The sequence below is a fragment of the Zerene cesonia genome, chromosome 17 (assembly GCF_012273895.1).
Source record: "Zerene cesonia ecotype Mississippi chromosome 17, Zerene_cesonia_1.1, whole genome shotgun sequence".
In the NCBI taxonomy this organism is placed as follows: domain Eukaryota; kingdom Metazoa; phylum Arthropoda; class Insecta; order Lepidoptera; family Pieridae; genus Zerene; species Zerene cesonia.
The window spans coordinates 2,951,736-2,971,337 of record NC_052118.1 but is presented as its reverse complement, the minus strand read 5'-3'; the positions used below and the strand labels follow the sequence as shown (position 1 = coordinate 2,971,337).

The window sequence follows — 19,602 nt, the reverse complement described above, 5'->3', positions numbered from 1 at the left end:
TTCTTCCCCAGCCTAATGAAATTCACATAAAGGCACAAGGCATTGTGCTTGTACTTTATGTACCCTGTGGCACGTTTACCGTTAAATAAACTACAGCCTAAGGTCCTTATTGTGTCGTTTGGACCGCACTGCCGGTATGACCTGCGGTTAAACGGGTGATAAGCGCTATCTCTAAGAACTTTGAACCAAATTATTCGCAGGTTCGAATAAACGACTTTGGCCTACATTTTTCGATGCTCTGTCGACTATGATAAGAAAATTTTTTCAAGAAAATTTCGAATACTATTAGGTACATTTTGATTAACCTGCGATGTAGGATATTTAGTATTCAAGATAGCTTTGACGCTGTAGCGATTAAACGAAAAAAACTCAATTTAACTATCCAATCCCAACAATTTAATGCCATCTTTTTTCCTACACAACTGCGTTCCCATACTTCCTATCTCCCTTATTAAAGAGAGAGTATTTCAACGCAATCCGCAGGGGAAATTCTGTGATCATTTTTATTGCGTATGTTGAATTTCAAATCCCAATGGTGAGCTAGTTTTATTAAAACATTTGTTCGATAAGTCAGATGTGGCCTAGTTACCATTTCATTGGACTGCGATACCAAGTTGGAAGTAGATTTAATGGATAGAACAACATATTTATTTGTAGATCGTCGATACGGAGAATGGATATTTATACTTTATATTATACTTTATACATTACACAATTTATGCGGAATACTGAGTAACAAAACTTTCACAAATTAAGAATAATCCACACCTCTATATGTATACATTTTAAGTTACCTTTTGTCTCTTGTAATATTTTATGGTGTAAAATAAAGTATTTTTCACTTCATTCATTTCATTCAACATCCTATAGATAGCAAAAGAGAATTCTCTGTCGTAGAATTTTAAGTTAAATTTAACAAATCCCTTTCATAGTAAAATAGCCTCGAAAATAGGATGACTTCATTGCTTTCTCGATCTTTTCGCAAAAGTAAAATTATGCTTTTTTATTAAAATTCATTGTTTTTCTCTCATTGTTCAAAATGTTTTAATGACTACATTTTTCTCTATTCATTTGAATCTGGGCCGGCCTAGGTGCTGCTAACTTCTTTATTCTCTGACTCAATATGCCACTTTGCGCCTCGGCTGAAAGAGAAAAGCGACTTGAATTAGTGCGAATAAACTGTAGTGATTTATGAAAATACATTTAACTTTGACATTATCTGGATATTACACAAATGTCAAGCGATTTCCAAATGCCACGTCAATATTCAAATGCCCGTTATAATAATAACCGGTTTCGATGCTGAAATTTAGTTCACTCTATATACCTAATAAGTAAATACAGATCAAAGCTAACAAATCCACTTCACTCAAAATCTAAACTCTTGTGTTGTTAAACCATACTACAAAATAATATACATACATATATATTGTTTATTATATACATGTTTATGTTTATATTCATATAACATGGTTATTAACGTAAATCTCCCAATTAACGCTCAGGAAGTTCCTGTATCTATTCTTAAGCATTACGGATAAACACATTACGGAATACATCCAAATGACATTACGGAATAATTCATTATCTTTTGGGTGTAACCTTCACGTCTTATCTAGATATATTTTGTTTTTGATTTAAATTCCAAATATACTCTATGTATGTTGCAATGCGATTACTGTATCAAAACTTGATAGAAAAGGTTTAATTTCTCATCTCCAAGCGAACCCGGCTAACATAAAGCAAAATCACGTAAGATGTAATATATTCTACTTATATACTCATTATACATACTATAGGATCGAAGGTAGCCCAGAGTTAGGTCGCTCTGGTATAGTAAAACATGCAGGTTCGAATCTCGCCGTATAATCGAGTTTTTTTTGCTATCAAAATATTCATCATAAAATTCATAGGTGCATTTTTCGAAAATAGTATAAATGACGAAAACGAATTGATTTATTTCAGATTGGCGCTACGTAGCGGCGTGCACGGTTTGCGTGGGAGTCGCCATGCTCTGCAAGGAGCAAGGCATCACTGTAACTGCAGTTTGCGTCGTGTATGAACTATTTGTTGCCCAAAAGGTGAGTTATATCGAGAGGTTTCTATTTTAACGTTTGTCTCGTTCTGCTTACACTTTGATTATATTATTTGATTCAATTCAATCGTGAAATAACGAGTGAATGTGTGGAAAACATATATATGTATCATATGTAAAATTTAGATCGGTGTCTGTAATGCCACATTTAGACTTTCATACGATTGCGAGGTGAATGGAGAGCGAATAACGAACTCGATTGTGTAAATGCGATTTATGACATACGAATATCATATTCACAAGGGCCTCACTTCATACTTTTGTAAATATATTGATGTATTAATCAATCAGTGATCTGACAATGCAACCGAATACAGCACGCTTTTCTCATAAGTGTATGTACTTATTTATCGTATATTTACATAATTTCAGCGGCGAACAAGCACAGGGCGTACATGGCTAGAGATCTGGGGTAAGGGCGGATGGGGATGCGCGTGCGGCGAAGCGGCGCGCAGGGTCACCACCGTGTGTTGTGCGACCCTGGCGCTATTGGCCGCTAGACTGCACGTGATGGGCGCACAGCTGCCCGTGTTTACGAGATTTGACAACCCTGCTGGGGCAGCATCACCGCCGGCTAGGTGAGCGTGTATTTCAATTTCTAATGTATAAAATTATCTAACAAAATTCTATATTCCTGGTAAATGGCTTGAATGAATTTTATGATTCAATATTATACATTCGGTGGGTCTGAGAACCGGTGGTTATTTATTTTTCATACCTCTGTGCGAAAAGGGTATGCTGACGTAATGCATGCCGGGTTGGCTGGTATAGTAGTATAGTAGTCGACTATATCACTACATAGATAAAACAAAGTCACTTTCTCTGTCCCTATGTCGCTATGTATGCATAAATCTTTAAAACCACGTAACGGATTTTGATGGTTGTTTTTAGCAGATAGTGAGTGATTCAAGAAAATGGCTTATTTGTATAATAACATCTATAAAACTACTCCGAATTTAACGCGTGCGAAACCGCGAGCAAAAGCTAGTTATATAATAACCTTAAGTCATGTTTATTAGACCAATAGACCATATTTTATAATTCAACAGCTGAATGGATCTAAAATCATTTTGCTTTATGCGATTACAAATAGTTACTAACAAACAAAAACCTAATCTTTCTCTTTGTAAGTTTACGTAAACATAATAATGAAGTATTAAATTTTCTTTCCACGTTACGACTGCTAGGAAGACTATCGTGCTTAGGGTTGCTTCACTATAATTTATGCTTTAAAAATTATAATGTAGTTTTTTGTGTTCAAATCTTTATAATTAAATATGTTACGAATCAGATTTCATTAAAACGTAAATTAAATGTACGATTTAAATGATAGTCTCTCAGGCGAAGTTGTAAGTCTTTTTCAAATATTTCACACACAATATTTCATTTAAAAATCTCTTAATTATGTATTCGTTGATCTAGTATAAACAGCTCAACCGATTAATATTTATCTTTCAAATGCACGTACAACCGAGAAACATAACCAGTAACAATAAATTTAACAAAAACCACTTACATACTTTACTTACATCGTTAAAAATACGCAAAATAATGTTAAACTTTTACTACTACATTTTTCAACCCTGCATTGAATTGAAATTTCTAACTTTTGTTTTCATGTAAAAATATAGAGGTTATGTTTCAATAGCGAGCTGAATACAAGTCTAGATTGTTCAAGAGCTGGAAAGTTAAGACTATTCATTACAAGTGGTATTAATTTTTACTTGAACAACGGTAACTGGAGCGTACTGACCCTTTGTGACGGTTGGGAGTACAATGTACGATATTAAAACGGGAAACCTGTACGTAATTACAAATAACTTTAATTATTAACAATGACATAAATGAAGGCGTTTCTTTTATACTAATGTGGTTGTTTAACTGAATTGTTTTGTCTGTATAGAGATGGTTGTTTTTGCTAAATGTTATGAAACTATACACATTAACATGCTCTCAATACAATTACTACTAATATACCACTAAACGACGCTCAGTTTAGTTAAATATGTACCAATAATATATATTCCTATCTCTCCTCCATGTGCGAATAACATTTCTATTCGAATTTTCTTAAGTTTCTGAAACATCTACACTCCTGCTCTTATTTTTTATTTCTTAAAAACTTTGTTAAAATTAATGAACATTATAGGAATGAATTCGTCATTCTGTATTTTACCTTTAGTAATTATTAAAATAGACATGGATACAAAAATAGCCAAATATACTCAATAACGTTTTAATTTTAATCAGGCACCTAACCTTCGCGTACTTACCAGCGCTAAACGCGTGGCTACTCACATTGCCTGAAGCGCTCTGCTGTGACTGGACCATGGGGACAGTTGCCCTCTTGAGATCATGGCGAGACCCAAGGAACTTGGCCACTCTTGCGCTGGCCACCTCGCTGATTGCGGGTGCTATACATGCGCTGAGAACGCGGTCGTCAGCATTATCTATGGTATGTAAAAATATATATTGTACTGATTTGATTGTACTAATATCATAGCCCATAGTCATATTTTCGATTAGAATAACTATGGGTGATAAGGCAAAAATATGATGTACATTCTGTGTTATAGCGCACTTGGTTTCCATCTGTAGACTTACTTAAATCTCGTCATAAACCTTAATGTTATAATAAATAAAAACTAACAAATCCTTTGTATTACTCAAATTTTCTTTAATTTATATTAAGTTCGTTCGCTGATCATTATGAAATAAGTAGTTTAAAATTTCGGGGTTCGTATAAAAGTTATTATATAACTGAAAGAATTTTGAGATAGGCATTCTATAAACATAAGCCGGGGTAATTGCAGTTGGTAATTGCGCACTTTTGCTTCTTAGCGAGGCGAAGTGAGCTGAGGTTACTCTGAATGAACTTCTGTTTATATTCAATCTCTTCATTTAACTTATTTTATGCCATACACATGTAAATTCATTGTGATAATTTGTTTTTCCAGGGTCTAGCGTTACTAGTGCTACCCTTCTTGCCAGCGTCCAATCTCTTCTTCCCAGTTGGTTTTGTAGTAGCAGAAAGAGTGCTGTACATGCCTTCGATGGGCTGGTGTCTTCTAGTGGCCCATGGGTGGAGGCTTCTGGCTAAGAAGAGAGCTAAGTTGGCTGCATCTACTCTTATATTCCTGTTGCTAGCCTTCAGTGCCAAAACTTATGTCAGGAATTGGGATTGGAAGACTGAATACTCGATTTTTGCGTCGGGACTTAAGGTAATTTTAAAGAAAAAACCATACTGGATATGTATACCTTCTATAAAATAAGGATTATCTTGTAGATATCTTAGAATTTTATTCCTTTTTTTCTTAAAAGTTTAGTAAGAATCTGTACTTAATAAATAGAAAAATAAAATAGTAAAGTGTATGACGCATGAAGTAATGAAATCTAGTCAGATTATTATTATTTAATAAATGAATATCCTTTCAATCTAGGTAAATCGCAACAACGCAAAACTGTACAACAACGTGGGCCACGCGCTCGAAGCGGAAGGTCGATACGGAGAAGCATTGGAATTCTTCAAAACGGCCGTCAATGTCCAACCTGATGACGTCGGAGCTCACATCAACGTGGGCAGAACATTTAACCATTTGGGAAGATACCAAGAAGCGGAAGACGCTTATGTTCAAGCCAAATCCCTACTTCCAAAAGCGAAACCGGGAGAATCCTACCAAGCTAGAATAGCTCCAAACCACCTAAACGTTTTCCTGAACTTGGCAAACTTAATATCGAAAAATGCTACGAGATTGGAAGAAGCGGATATGTTATATAGACAGGCAATTAGCATGCGGGCTGATTACACACAAGCTTACATAAATAGAGGGGACATTTTAATTAAGTTGAATAGGACTAAGGAGGCGCAGGAAGTATACGAGAGAGCTTTATTGTATGATAGCGGGAACCCGGATATTTATTATAATGTAAGAATCGATCTTTTGTTTTTATTGTATTGTCTTAAGGTTCAAATCCGATGTTGTGGATATTTACAGTTCACAGATATAATTTTTAGAAGTAAACAACAAGACTTTATTTATATTTAAAGTTAGAACTGTTAAACTAGTGTATTGCTATTTTTTGTAAAAGGAAAAAAATACATTATGGCAAATATCATCATCATCATCATCATCAGCCCATATGGATATATGTTCCCAATGCTGTGATACAGGCCTCCCATGAGGGTTCAGGCCATAATCCACCACGCTGGCCAAGTGAGGGTTGACAAATGTCACATTTCGTCGAACTTTTGATTCTTGTACATGCTGGTTTCCTTACACTGTTTTCCTTCACCGCTTTAAGCAGTGATGATGTTCACCACATGTGCAGATTATTTGAAAAATCAATTTATTTCCTGCACACTCGACCGGTCTCGAAGCCCGGCTTATCGATTTTAAAGTATGGCAAATATACAATTGTAAAATTTCTGCTACAAAATGATCGATTAATTTATTTATTAACTTAAATATCTTATGTAAATTTCTCATTTTTCAGTTGGGTGTAGTGCTCTTAGAGCAAGGCAAGGCATCCCAGGCGCTAGCGTACCTAGACAAAGCGCTGGAACTAGAACCAGAACATGAACAAGCGCTGCTTAATTCAGCGATACTTCTGCAAGAACTGGGAGCCGCTGACCTGCGACACCTGGCGAGGCAGAGACTTCTGAAGTTACTTGATAAAGATGGTAAAAATTTATTGATTAGTGTCCTATTTAAACTCTTGCTAATGATTCCCAAATATTTATAGGCATTTGTACAGTTATTATATTATGTTTAATACTGCTTCACCATAAGTTTGATGATTCCATTTGGTATGGATGGGTGTGGGTTCTCTAATAAAATGATCAATACTATAACTTCGTTTACGATACGAAACCTCGAAGTGTATCTTGGCCTCCTTGATGAAAACTCTTCATCTCGCTCACACTACTTCGATTTATATTTTTTAGTTTTACAGCATTGAAATGCTTTATAAATGAGAAATATTTAAAGCGAAAGAAAATTAAATTCGATTACTGAGGCAAGATCATGGGATAATTCTTTTTCTATTCTTTAACTCTAACTACTAATATCGATAAAACTGTTTTCGCAGCGACAAACGAGCGCGTGCACTTCAACCTCGGCATGGTGTGCATGGACGAGGGCGACGCGGAGTGCGCGGAGCGCTGGTTCCGCGCGGCCGTGCACCTCAAGCCGGACTTCCGCTCCGCGCTCTTCAACCTCGCGCTGCTGCTCGCCGACCGCCGCCGCCCGCTCGAAGCCGCGCCCTTCCTCAAGCAGCTGGTCCGCCACCATCCGGACCACGTCAAGGCGCTGGTGCTACTCGGAGACATATATATCAACTCCGTCAAGGATTTGGATGCGGCTGAAAGTGTGAGTATTTTACTCTAGAGTTTAGTAGTGAAAACGAAGTCGAAGTGAAAGCCCCACCCTAGCCGCATCCGCAGCTGTGCAAGGCATTAGGGCTACTGGGATATGTTATATACATGATCTCTGTGAAAAAATATAAATAATAATAATTTTAAACAAATTATAATTCCTCTTCCACAACAGATTGACTTCTGTCTATTTTTATTTACCCAAACATTAAATATTCAAAAACTTTCTAATATCTATATGCTTATATTATTCGATGCACATTGCAGTGCTACCGCCGCATACTCGAGCTAGAGGCGGACAACGTGCAGGCGCTGCACAACCTGTGCGTGGTGGCGGTGGAGCGCGGCAAGCTGGCCGCGGCCGAGGAGTGCCTCACGCGCGCCGCCGCGCTCGCGCCGCACGAGCACTACATACAGCGCCACCTCGCGGTCGTGCGCGCGCGACGGGCCGCCGTCTCGCTCCCGCACGCCAAGCCCGCCGCGCCCCCCGCCGAGGTGAGAGCGAGATGGAACTACATCCCGCAGCAACCCCCCGACCCGCACGAGACTGACCCCTCATAGCGGCATTGCTCGGACCGACATTGATATTCGAAACGCTGGATTGAATTTTGTTTTGTTCTAACGGATTGTGCTATTTATTTTTGTATAGATGCCGATAGGAAGCTGGCTCGTTTGAATCGCGGCTTCCGTTCGTCTAGAGTTTTTAATATCAATGTACCTAACGGCCAATGTCTGATTTGCATTTCATCAGGGTATTCGCATTGATTTCCATTTGAGCTACGCGTTTTTATATAATTGCTGAAGTATTGTTCCAAAAAAATAACCGACCGAATGACGCATTGTGAACCGGCGTCAATAAATTATACTCAAACGATTTTCGCGTCCTTTCAATCCATATGTGAGAAAGAGATAGCAATCTATCGATCGCAAACGGTATGCGAGTGACCATTTCGTTGCTGTTTTTTATTGACGCGGGTGAAAATAAATAAAACATTTGAAAATGGAACATTTTTTTTGATCTCTGCGACGTTCCATACTTTGCATTTATTGATATTTTTCTGCATTTAGATTTTGTATAGTATCGTATATTATGTAGATATTGAAAGGAGCTTTCTTCGTTAGCCTGTATAAGTGTATACGGTACGATGTATATAACATGAAAAGTGTAATCATATTATAATGTATTTTGTCTAGTCACCAACATTATTTGGCAATTTATACTCAAAATTTACTTTAATATTATGGTGATAGTTATAGTATCAGCTTCATTAGCTTCTTAGGTACTTCAAGGTAAATATATGTTAAAAAGTTTAAAAATGCTCTATTTTATATTGGACTGTTGTTATTTTGATCTAAAGTATTTTTATGAGGTGCAAGAGAGAGAGAGCTATTTTTTTCCTATGGAGTGCAATTGAATTCAATATTGGCTTTACTACAAACATTTCTTAGTTTTGTTTAATCCTAGTATCAATAATTTCTTAAACAATAAAATATTTACAATTTAAATTAAAACGTTCAAGATCAGAGAGCAATGCGCTCGCTATCAAAAATAAAACCATTCTTGCACCTTATATAAGAATATATTATATTGATTTTGACCAAGTTGTGAAGATTCTCGGATGATTTATTCCGTTGCTGAACAATTAACTGATTTAAGATACAGCATTTATAAGAATGACAATATAATATACGTTAATTCTAAGTTATATTTATACCATGTGTTAAGATCTGATGAATTTTAGTCATTTGTGTATACCTTATTCGTTTTTATTTGCAACTGTTCAAAATTAACATATATTTATAGCGAAATACAGTTCGTGAAATTTACAGTCACCTAGCACGGTGCACTTCTCTGTTGACGCTATTTATGTTTAATTTTTGTGTAAATTCTACCAATCAGATTTCTTCTAAAACGTAGTTTTAACTTTGATGTGTGATATTAACTAGTCCCCATTTAAAAAAAAAAGATCAAACTTTAAAAACAAATACTATGTACTTACTACCTAAAAATTTATAAAAATCTCAACCTCAAATCAAATTTATATGAGAAGTAACATGACATTTAATTACAACGGCCTAGATTTTTGCCCACGCAAATTTACAACGGTTATGAAGTAATGTATCGGTAATAATTGTAAAATTAAAAAAAAACGAAAACGTTCTGCGATAGCGTGTAATCTTACATTTTCTTGATAAATATTTTCACCCATTTTATTTTCAACATCAAAAAATAGACATTGCAATCATAACATTTGTAAATCTAAAAGGCCTTCCTATTGTGACTGTGTATAGTTTAAACATACTTGATAGTGTTATTTTCATAAACGCCAATGTTATGTAAAATTAAGGTGATCGACCGTTATTAGAATATGTAGATGTGAAAATGTAATGTTGTTAATGTTTTAAGATACGAAGTACTTTTGTAAAAACTGAAATTTTTTACAATGTCTTGAAACATTTCTGGTGGGAACTCCAGCTGGAGTAGGATTCGTAAGGACCCGGAATATTATATTTGTCGTCAAAACATTTATTTTTATAAAATAAATGATGTTTCAAATTGAACGCTTGTTTTCTTTATTACTTCCTAGATATGTAATTGAAAATATAACTATTTAATAGGTAATATGTTTATAAGTATATTATTACTATTTATATATAATTCGTATAAATAATTCGTTGCTTCAAACTCGGATAAGATAACCAAAAAAATCGCATCATAGTTTGAAACCACGTTATTGGTGCTACAAACGATAAACGTTGCAGTAAATAAAGATATGAAATATATGGTGTATTAAGAGTTAAACGAATTCAATCTTATATAATCTGTGCGATAATGAAATACATAGAACTTATTAAGAGGGTCAAAGGAATTCGAAAAAAAATAAGTTGTGCTACATACCTAGTAGTTTAGTTTTAGACCGCTTTGTGCGATTTTACATTTCACGTGGGGACTTTTCTTATGAGATATTGCACTTTATTATGAACTGAATACCTAACTTCCATTTGACTTTATTTCATGTTTATTAATAAATTTTCATAAAACATAATACATGTGCTATCCGATTCATCTACGACCTTATAGCTTATAGCTGCTAGCAAATGCCCAAAGAGATCTACCCAATTCAATAATTATATATGTTATTATGATCTAATATACAATAGTTATTATAAAGTAACATTCTTTAGAAGTGAATAAATAAATCTACAAATTCGCAAATACGAAAATCATCCCACTATACATTCGAAAGAGTCCTTCCACCCTGTGGTGTCCAATGCAGTGAGCTCCGAAGTGCCTCAGTAAGTGTTCTAATAAAGGGTAAAATAAAATTGTCACTGTATTGTTTTATGTATATATTCGATCAAAACGGTAGGACAAAGTATGTACATTTTTTAAATAATGATTAAGTACCATCACGTCTGCAGTCCATTAGACATTCAATGCGAATTTTTTTTTTCTGTGTAATACCATATTTTGGTACATTACATTATGGTAACCCTTGATTAGAAAAAATAGAACAACTTTCGAATACATATTTATTAAAAATGATCTATTTATATAGCTATTGACATTTGACAGAACTTTTAAGTAGATGAATCGACATTGACAACTATTTGTTCTAATCATTAACGGATATAGAAAACATAATCCGCAATAGCAATGGGATTCAGTATCATTTCTATAGAACCTAAACTGAAAACATAACAATCTAAGAAAATCTTACAGAAATATAATTTAACTAGACAGACTATATAAATATTTACAATTTCGATAAGTATTAAAATATTTATCCGTTCATCGCTTATATCTAACTTACACGCCTTAAATACCATAGTAATGACTTCTTATATTCGTAACTCTAAACTAGCTATTGCTGCGTAGGTCTTAAGGCAATATAATGCGAAAGAATATAAACCTGTCCATATAAACACATAGCACCTTAAATGTAATTTAACATACGTAATTATCACAGTATTTTAAGATGGTATAGTATCAATATGGGCATATCTGCTAAACGATGCTAAACAAAAGTCACTTATGCCTTTGAGACAATAATATGAATCCCAAGTGGATTGTTTACGAACAAGTTTGTCGAACACTGCACAGATAGTGTTATCGAGGGTAATTTCTATTAATTTTCGGCCTTTTTAATTAAACGTTTATGATATTCACAAGTATTAAAAAATACGTGAGATGTAGACCCCAGAGAGGTACTTGGAAAACACCTTTCTTTTTCATTTAACTCGAACTTTACACCAATTGTTTTGTATTCCATAAATGCCATAAATGTCTAGTATACAAAAATAACCAGACTTTCAGTTTAACTACTTCTCAATAGTAGCATAATATGTTAATGTGTTTTGCATTGTCCCCTTTTTACTATAAAAAACCCAGCTATTTATTTACTTTTAGTATGATTAAATCTCTTACAAGACATAAAACCTATACCTACTTTTTAAGTTCCATAAAAACAATGTATTGTATAACTGATACAAATCAATTCAACCAAAGATCATATTCCGCCGTCGCGTTATGTTGCCGAAAGACATTATTGCTTAACAAGATTAATACGAATTAGAAATGGCCGATGAATCAATAAAAATAACAACAAAAATAACAACGACAAACGAGAATATTCGGCCGCTTTAAAATAATATAACAGGTGATAGATATTGGGGCGAAAGTTGAACGTACTCAAAGAGAAAGAATGAATGAAAACCTGTTTAATAAAATTTTGAATCCAATTCTAACAATTAACGTATATTATATGTTGAGACATTGTTTAGCTGAACGTATTGAATCAAAGCATATAATTTATGCTGTCGTAGTAATACATTTTATTTGCTTAAATACCACATTCGTAGAGCACTTACTCATTCGTGCAAAACACACACATATGTAGACAGTGCACTCTATTCTCACTTTAAAAATTTTTCGCAATTTGCGTGAAAAAAAAAATTTTTTTTACGTTATTTACAACACGAATAGTTAACACGAACAGTGGCTCAAGACGACACTCGTATACGAATGTTACATCGAGTGATGAAGCGAATGGTAAACACGAATGTGTAAATGCACAATAAAATGATCAAATACAAAGTGCGTGTGCTTGTGTGCATATGTATGTGTGCCGATTGCTCCCTGTCTCATCTACAGTTATGATAAATAAAATAGGCATCAATTCCTCGATAGAGGTGGGAGATTACCGTAGCCTATACGTGTCTCTGTTGCTAGCGTAAGTTAAAACAATTTTTTTAAATTTCAGAACCATTGTCGTTCTTTACGTAAGAAAAATAACAGTCAAAGATACAGTAAAGTTATATAAATAAAACTAATTCACTACAGTTTTCATGAAGATGGCAATGTGTATATTATTACATGAAATGACTCGCGAAAATGTCATGAATTTAAATTTAAGCGATACAACATATCATGTACAATTCCCTACGCGATTTAGATATTATAACAACAATACAAAAATAAATCGTTGCTCATTAAATCACTTTATTTTTATTTTTACAATTTTGTTACTTATACGCGTTTGTTAAACGCCTATCTGTATCAACAGATAGTATATAAAAACTATAAATTCAACATTTTTTTTTCATTTTCATTAAAGATTTGTAAGTTTTATACAAAAAAAAAAAAACAAGTGTTAAATAATCCTATAAATGAATATAAATTTATTACATCCGTTTGTATCGTCCTCAAAAAAGAGTTTTTTCGAATTGGTCGTATAAAATAAGTTGACACTGAAGAGAAAATAAGTTTTTCTTATCTGAATTCATATGTGATTCAATGCTCACAGTTTGCTAACAGATGTAACAATGAGATAAAGAAATCACAATATTCGATTCATGAATATTTTTAAAAATCTTATGGGACTTTGTGATGATAAAATTTGTACGAATACGAAAAAGGCGGGTAATGTTTCAGCATCCACTCTTAGAATATTTCAGCTTAGTTGTTCAGCAAGCCTTATACGGCATATTTTAATCGAGAAACATTTTCCAAATTTTGCTATACAATTCAAGATAACAAAACAATGACTAAATTAAAAAAGAAATATCTTAATCCGTTTTTTTCTTAATTTAGGAATATAAACATAAACTATATCTGAATAACATATTTAATAACTAGATATATTTGTGAAATACATATTCAGTTACAACTGTCTCTTGCACAAATATATCAAGATCAGATTTCAGATCAGAATTGGGCATATCGGTCAGACCACCAGCAAGTTCAACAAAACAAAAGAGCAATTAATTTTTAAATATATAGTTATATAATTCATATACGAGATATATATTCAAACACTGACTCAAGCATAACATGCGTGTGAGCTCAAATCAACTCCTTTAACAACACGTCAAGTATCAACCAAAGCAAATCTAAAAAGAACTATCTGCCCATAACTTCAAGAGTTACATTCACTCGACCAACAAAATACCAGTGGGAAATGTTAATGACAAACTTAATCTATAATACTATTGGGTATTTCACTTATACTCTTCATTCCGTTCGTACTCAACTACATTCTCCTCAACCTCCAACTGCTGCACCTGATGCTGTAATGCGAGAGGACCCTTTTTGTATGCTGTCATCTCCTGAAAATACAATGTGAATATGCATTAAATTACTGTCATACTAAAATTATCCAAGGTAATGTGAAAATAAATGGTGAATTCATGATATTGATGGCGTAACACGAATGTGAAAATAAGGAAGGAGAAATGAGAGTAAAAAAGAGGATATAAAACCATATTCCTTCTGCATCTGAAATTAGACTGAGATGCCTGGGTCATTTATAACTAATATCAATTGATACCTATCAAACTAAAACTCCTTTTTGCCGAGAGAACCATATCGTCTACATACATTTCGAATTCATAAATTGATTGTAAATAATTACTTTAACATCAGGGATATGTTCTACAATATCGAAACTAGAAATATATCAAACAGAAACATTGTAACACATCTATCAAACATTCAAAATATTTATCCTAGACATTGACATTAAACTGCCAATTTAGAGGACTTTGAAAAAAAAAATGACGAAAACAACAATAGTATACAAGAAGCGAATCATTAACCATCCCAATATACTTGCAGTCAATCTAATGGACACTCAAAGAGCTGCTGAAAGACTATCTGAGAGATTCCAGAATAAATGGAGCAGTCACTTTCAGGCTTTAATGCAAGACATTTTAGATAAATAAAATAACTACACGTATTGCTGAATATCTCTTATTTCTAGATTGCAATGTATACGTAAAAAAAAATATTTGACACACCTACTTTGTCTTTCACATAATTATGAAAAATATCCCAAGTGGAGCTAAATCCAACATATAAAGTGAAAAATTATAACAAATGTACTCGCCTGATTACACCTTGCCATATCCATTTCATTGAGCATTTTATACCCCATCTTATTCAAATACTTAACATACCTTAAGACATCACCCTTATAACAAAAACGTGAACAGAAAAGTAATATAAACACGTTAGCACTCACCCGATCATATCTCGCCTTATCCTTCTCACTGAGAGCCTCATATTTGGACTTGGTCTCCGGGTCGGCGGCGGCCCAGCGCCGGCCCAGCTCTTTGGCTATATCGCCCATTGTGTATTCTGGATTATTCGCCTTCACTTTTGACCTCTCGTCGTTGCAGAACCAGAAGAATGCTGACCTGTGATTCATTCATTATGGTTTTATTGTGTATTTATTTCATATTAAAGAAAGTAATAATATAACTGTGAAAACTTGGCTATTTCGGTAATTTTTTTTTAGTAAGTTTATTCGGTTTTTTATGAAAATTTTAGTTTTAGTTTACCAAGAACGGCATATTCGGCTTTCAGCAAAGGCCTTCTATTTGTGATGTAGGAAAACAAGAAAACATCAATTATTCAATATTTCATACATTGGATAATGCTTTGTATTTTAAGCAAAAAACATGAACCTATATGAATTAATAAAAAAAATTCGTGACCATAACTCACAGCGATCGTTTTGGTGCGTTGGGATCCTTAGCATTCTGTCGCTTGCGCAGGCGCATCTTAAGGTCTCTGGGCGGCACGTAGTTCATCATTTCCAGATCGTATCTCTTCTTGTCCAGATCAGCCATTCCGTGGAATCTCTGCTTCTCTTTTTCTGACATTGTCTGTGAATTAGTGCATAGATTTTTTTAGTTATTTTAAGTGTGAGAACGTAATAAAAAAAAATTGTGCCTTTATAAGCAAAGAAACATTTACGATGCAGATATATGCATAGTATATATGACATGTCATTTAAATTGTATTGAAACTGGGGAAACATTTATTATACGTACATTCCACCGTTCCGCGCATTTTTTTGAGAATGCTGCAAACACAACATTTTCATCAGGATACTTCTTCTTATGCTCCTCCCGGCAAGTTTGTACAAAGAACGCATATGCGGTCATGCGCCCTTTCGGCTTGTTGCATGGTTTTGCTCGTGGCATCCTTGTTTTTACGGTATTTTGAGCTATTAAGGCTTGCTGCTGAGCTTGTTGCTGCAATTCCTGTAAGGGAAAAGAGAATATAGTCAATAATAGAACAATATCAGTTACAATTTAGGAAAGGGTAAACATCATGAGTGATGAGATGTTGTGTTGAACTTTAATTTCAAATTATTATGTATAAATAATACAATATAAGGAAAATTATATTCTTATTAAAAGCGTAAAAATGAAACTTAATTGCATTTATACAAGTTATTATGTCAATTTATACAAGTTTATTATTATTACCAAAAGGCAACAATATACCTGAAGAGTAGCAGATTGCCTTTGTAATGCAGCTTGAATTTGTTGTTGTTGGACAGCTTGTAAATGTTCCTGCAGACTTTGTTGTTGTTGTTGTAATGTCTGAACAACTTGCTGTTGTAACGCTGCTTGAGCTTGCACAAGTGCTTGAGCTTGAGCTTGTGAAACTTGTATCAAGTTTTGCTGGTTATTTTGTTGATCTATTTTTGTCTGTTGTTGTTGTTGTTGTTGTTGATGCTGCTGTTGTTGTTGTTGCTGCTGCTGCTGCTGCTGCTGCTGTTGCTGCTGCTGCTGCTGCTGTATCTGTTGTTGTTGCTGTAACATCTGCTGCAATGTCTGTTGCTGGTTCTGTTGCAAAGATTGCTGTAAGTTTTGAGCCTGTTGCTGAAGAGCTTGTTGTAAGTTCTGATGTTGTTGCAACTGTTGTTGTAATTGATTCTGTTGCTGTTGTATTTGGTTTTGTTCTTTTTGTACTTGTTGTTGTAATGCCTGGTGGCTTTGCTGTATACCGTTTGTCTGTTGATTATTTTGTTCCGAATCTGAACTACCTTGGTTTTGAGACTGAAACAAAAGATAAGTTCATTTCTTTGGAATATAGACAAAATATTTTTTTCATTTAAGATAAAATGTAAAAAACGTTAACAAATAAATTAGAGAAAAAGTTGTCCATCCAATGTATTGTCTGGATGGATTTGTATCATGACAGTCAACCTAGAAGGAGATTAGCCACATGCGCAGATAATATATTATAGAGGACTGCAATGGCTATAAACATCCACCGGAATTATTGAGTATCCAACAAGTCTGAATAAGATGATATACAAACTGATTTTCATTCGCTTGTGATCTGACAAACCAGCTTTCTGAGCTAGATATGATATAGAAATCTCAAATATTCAACATATTTTTTTATGACCCAGGTACCTTTCATTGTGTACTTAATTTAATTCTGTATTCTATTCCATTAATAAAAGGTAAAAATTGTGAGTTTGTGACATAGTAGTGGATTGTTCTGGATCTACAAAAGCCATTTCAAATATTATTTGATATTGATAAAATTTCTATTGAGAAAACCACGTAATTTGCGAGTGTCACATGCTCTTTTTTTTTGTTTTGTTCTACATGTAAAACATTATAAGAGGTATCCAAGAGGTCAACATAAAATTGATTCAGAATTTATATATAAGCACCTTATAGGAATCCAAGACATACAAACAATATAACATAATAAACACCTAACTTTCAATGAAAGTTTTTTTTAGTATACCATTTATCTTCTCTTATTTAATCAAGCTAGTAAATTATTAATTCAACTTATCAAAGTAAAACATTGGTGCAATATATATCTACAAACATTTTAAAACAAACAAATACCAAAACCCAAAATTTAATTTTCCTTTAAGACTAATGTGAATTATAAGTTGCAAAAAGCAAAGGTGTTCGTTTTATAATAATTATGAAACACTAAATAAAAAACATTATATTTTGTAAATTAAATAACACTTATACACTTCAGTCAATTAATGATAGTCCAAAATATGTATGTTGGGTAATAAATAAGCTATGACCTAATAGGTATGCAATGAAATTGACATTAGCCATGAAAGATTCATGGTCAATTCATGATAAATTCGATGAACAAACTAACCTAACCTCAAAAAATTTATAAAACATTAACTGCAATAGCAAGTTGCATCGCAATCATGTCGAAATAAATTTATGGTATTTTTTTATTATTTAACTTTGGAACTAGTTATAATGCGAACACACTACGCTCTTAAATTTCCCGCGTCTCTATGTATGTATGCTTAGATCTTTAAAACTACACAACGGGTTTTGATGGGGCTTTCTTTAATAGATAGTAATTCAAGAGGTTTATATGTATGTTAACATCTATTAAACCACTCCGGATATAACGCGCGAAACAGCAGGCGGTAAGCTAGTTTAGCGTTAAATCACATAACACATTCGTAAAATGTCAAACTGTAACAATATTTCGAAAAGTCAATAGCTGTCAAAATAAGTGTCACATTCTTGCATTTTTGATATTGTGTTTACCAATTCATCTAAATATTTAGAAAAAAACTTAAATATTGAAAAGGTAAACCATTTTACAACCAAGTCCCCAGACAAGGTATTTTCTAAAATGTCGTTTTTTTAACAAAACAATTAACACTATCAGAGCACGAGACAGTGGTTATTGATGCGGACACAGACATAACCTTATTACTTATAATAGTTTTCATCTATCAACTAGTTTCCACGAGCTGGTAGCATATTAATACTGACGTACTTTTTAAGGTTCCGTACTCAAAAGGGAATCTACTACTAAGACTTCGATATCCGTCCGTCTGTTTGTCCGTCCGTCTATCATCAGTACATTAGCTGTACATTAACCGCGTAAGTTAGTAGAAATTATCAGAGATGGTGTTTTGGTTGAAAATAATAAACACAAACGAGGTTAAGTACGGTCAAAAACTGAATGGGTGATCTTTGGTAGTTGCTCTTTAGCTTATTTTTATTAGTGTCGCGAGAGCAACTCGCACTTAACAATTTTTTTATTTTTTTTTATAATATCTTTTATGCAAACATCTTAAAAGGAAGAAAGACGGATAATCGTTTCGGAAGAACTGATTCAATACATTTCTGAATTTAAACATTGTGAAAGGTCATTGATCCTTCCAAGACTCCAAACTTTATTAATACCTTAACCTTGAAAATAGTAATTGAAAGTGATATTAGTTATTACTCACTAGTCCTTTTGAAATACTATTAAGTTCCTTTTATTATTTAAAAAGTCAACATCGTTGTTATTTGTTGTTTAATATTAAATAGTGATGTTGTAGTTTACATGATACATAATTAATGAATAACTTTTGTTGTTTTATGCTTGGATTAAACTCAATTTACATATATATTTTTAAAGCGCATTGTGTATTATTTCATACAGTTTTATGAATTTAATATACATATATTGATACAATTATTTAATAATATTACCGAAGGAGATGAAGCTTGCTGATTTTCTACTGACGCCGAAGCATACCACCAGGGTTGTTGAGGAGACTCCTCCCTAGTACTTGGAGTACTAATCATACGATAATCGAAATTTGGGGTAGAATTATCTCCGCCATTGTTTGAAAATCCTCCAGTCATTTTATAAGTATACAATTGATGAGTAGCAGCCGCTGTGCTTCTAGCTATTTCCTCATTTATTTGTTGTTGGTGTTGAAGTTCACCTGAGCCTCCTGACCACCATGAGGCATCGTCGCGCGCACCCCAAGCGCCCCCCGTCGCGCCCCGTTCCCCCATATCCAGCCAACCAGTTTCTTTATCCTTC

The 19,602-nt window shown here is 33.9% G+C and overlaps 2 protein-coding genes across 2 annotated transcripts in view; one reads left to right on the top strand and one right to left on the bottom strand.

Annotated features, from left to right (window-relative positions):
* The window catches only part of LOC119833209 (protein O-mannosyl-transferase Tmtc3), a 117,268-nt gene extending 108,808 nt beyond the window's left edge, over window positions 1-8,460 (top strand). The window contains exons 5-12 of the mRNA XM_038357130.1: window positions 1,966-2,081; window positions 2,468-2,673; window positions 4,346-4,550; window positions 5,053-5,316; window positions 5,536-6,021; window positions 6,590-6,776; window positions 7,184-7,464; window positions 7,737-8,460. Of these exons, the coding sequence (XP_038213058.1) occupies window positions 1,966-2,081; window positions 2,468-2,673; window positions 4,346-4,550; window positions 5,053-5,316; window positions 5,536-6,021; window positions 6,590-6,776; window positions 7,184-7,464; window positions 7,737-8,030 (2,039 nt within the window). The 3' untranslated portion in view covers window positions 8,031-8,460. The remainder of the gene's footprint in view (window positions 1-1,965; window positions 2,082-2,467; window positions 2,674-4,345; window positions 4,551-5,052; window positions 5,317-5,535; window positions 6,022-6,589; window positions 6,777-7,183; window positions 7,465-7,736) is intronic.
* Window positions 8,461-10,808: 2,348 nt separating this feature from the next.
* LOC119833439 (high mobility group protein DSP1-like) lies at window positions 10,809-19,574 on the bottom strand. The gene is made up of 6 exons (XM_038357442.1): window positions 19,263-19,574; window positions 16,266-16,823; window positions 15,807-16,019; window positions 15,478-15,638; window positions 14,993-15,167; window positions 10,809-14,078 (listed from the first exon to the last, which is right to left on the bottom strand). Exons 1-6 carry the CDS (start codon window positions 19,572-19,574, stop codon window positions 13,971-13,973), a joined length of 1,527 nt encoding a protein of 508 aa, XP_038213370.1. The 3' UTR covers window positions 10,809-13,970.
* Window positions 19,575-19,602: the final 28 nt, after the last annotated feature.

Bases quoted from the DNA above. Each gene is read 5' to 3' on its own strand.
- LOC119833439 (XM_038357442.1), bottom strand. From the start codon at position 19,574: ATGGGGGAACGGGGCGCGACGGGGGGCGCTTGGGGTGCGCGCGACGAT. The intron at 16,824-19,262 runs GTAATATTATTA...CTTTTGTTTCAG, and splicing joins AGCAAGCTTCATCTCCTTCG to TCTCAAAACCAAGGTAGTTC. The intron at 14,079-14,992 runs GTGAGTGCTAAC...TTGTATTTTCAG, and splicing joins ATAAGGCGAGATATGATCGG to GAGATGACAGCATACAAAAA.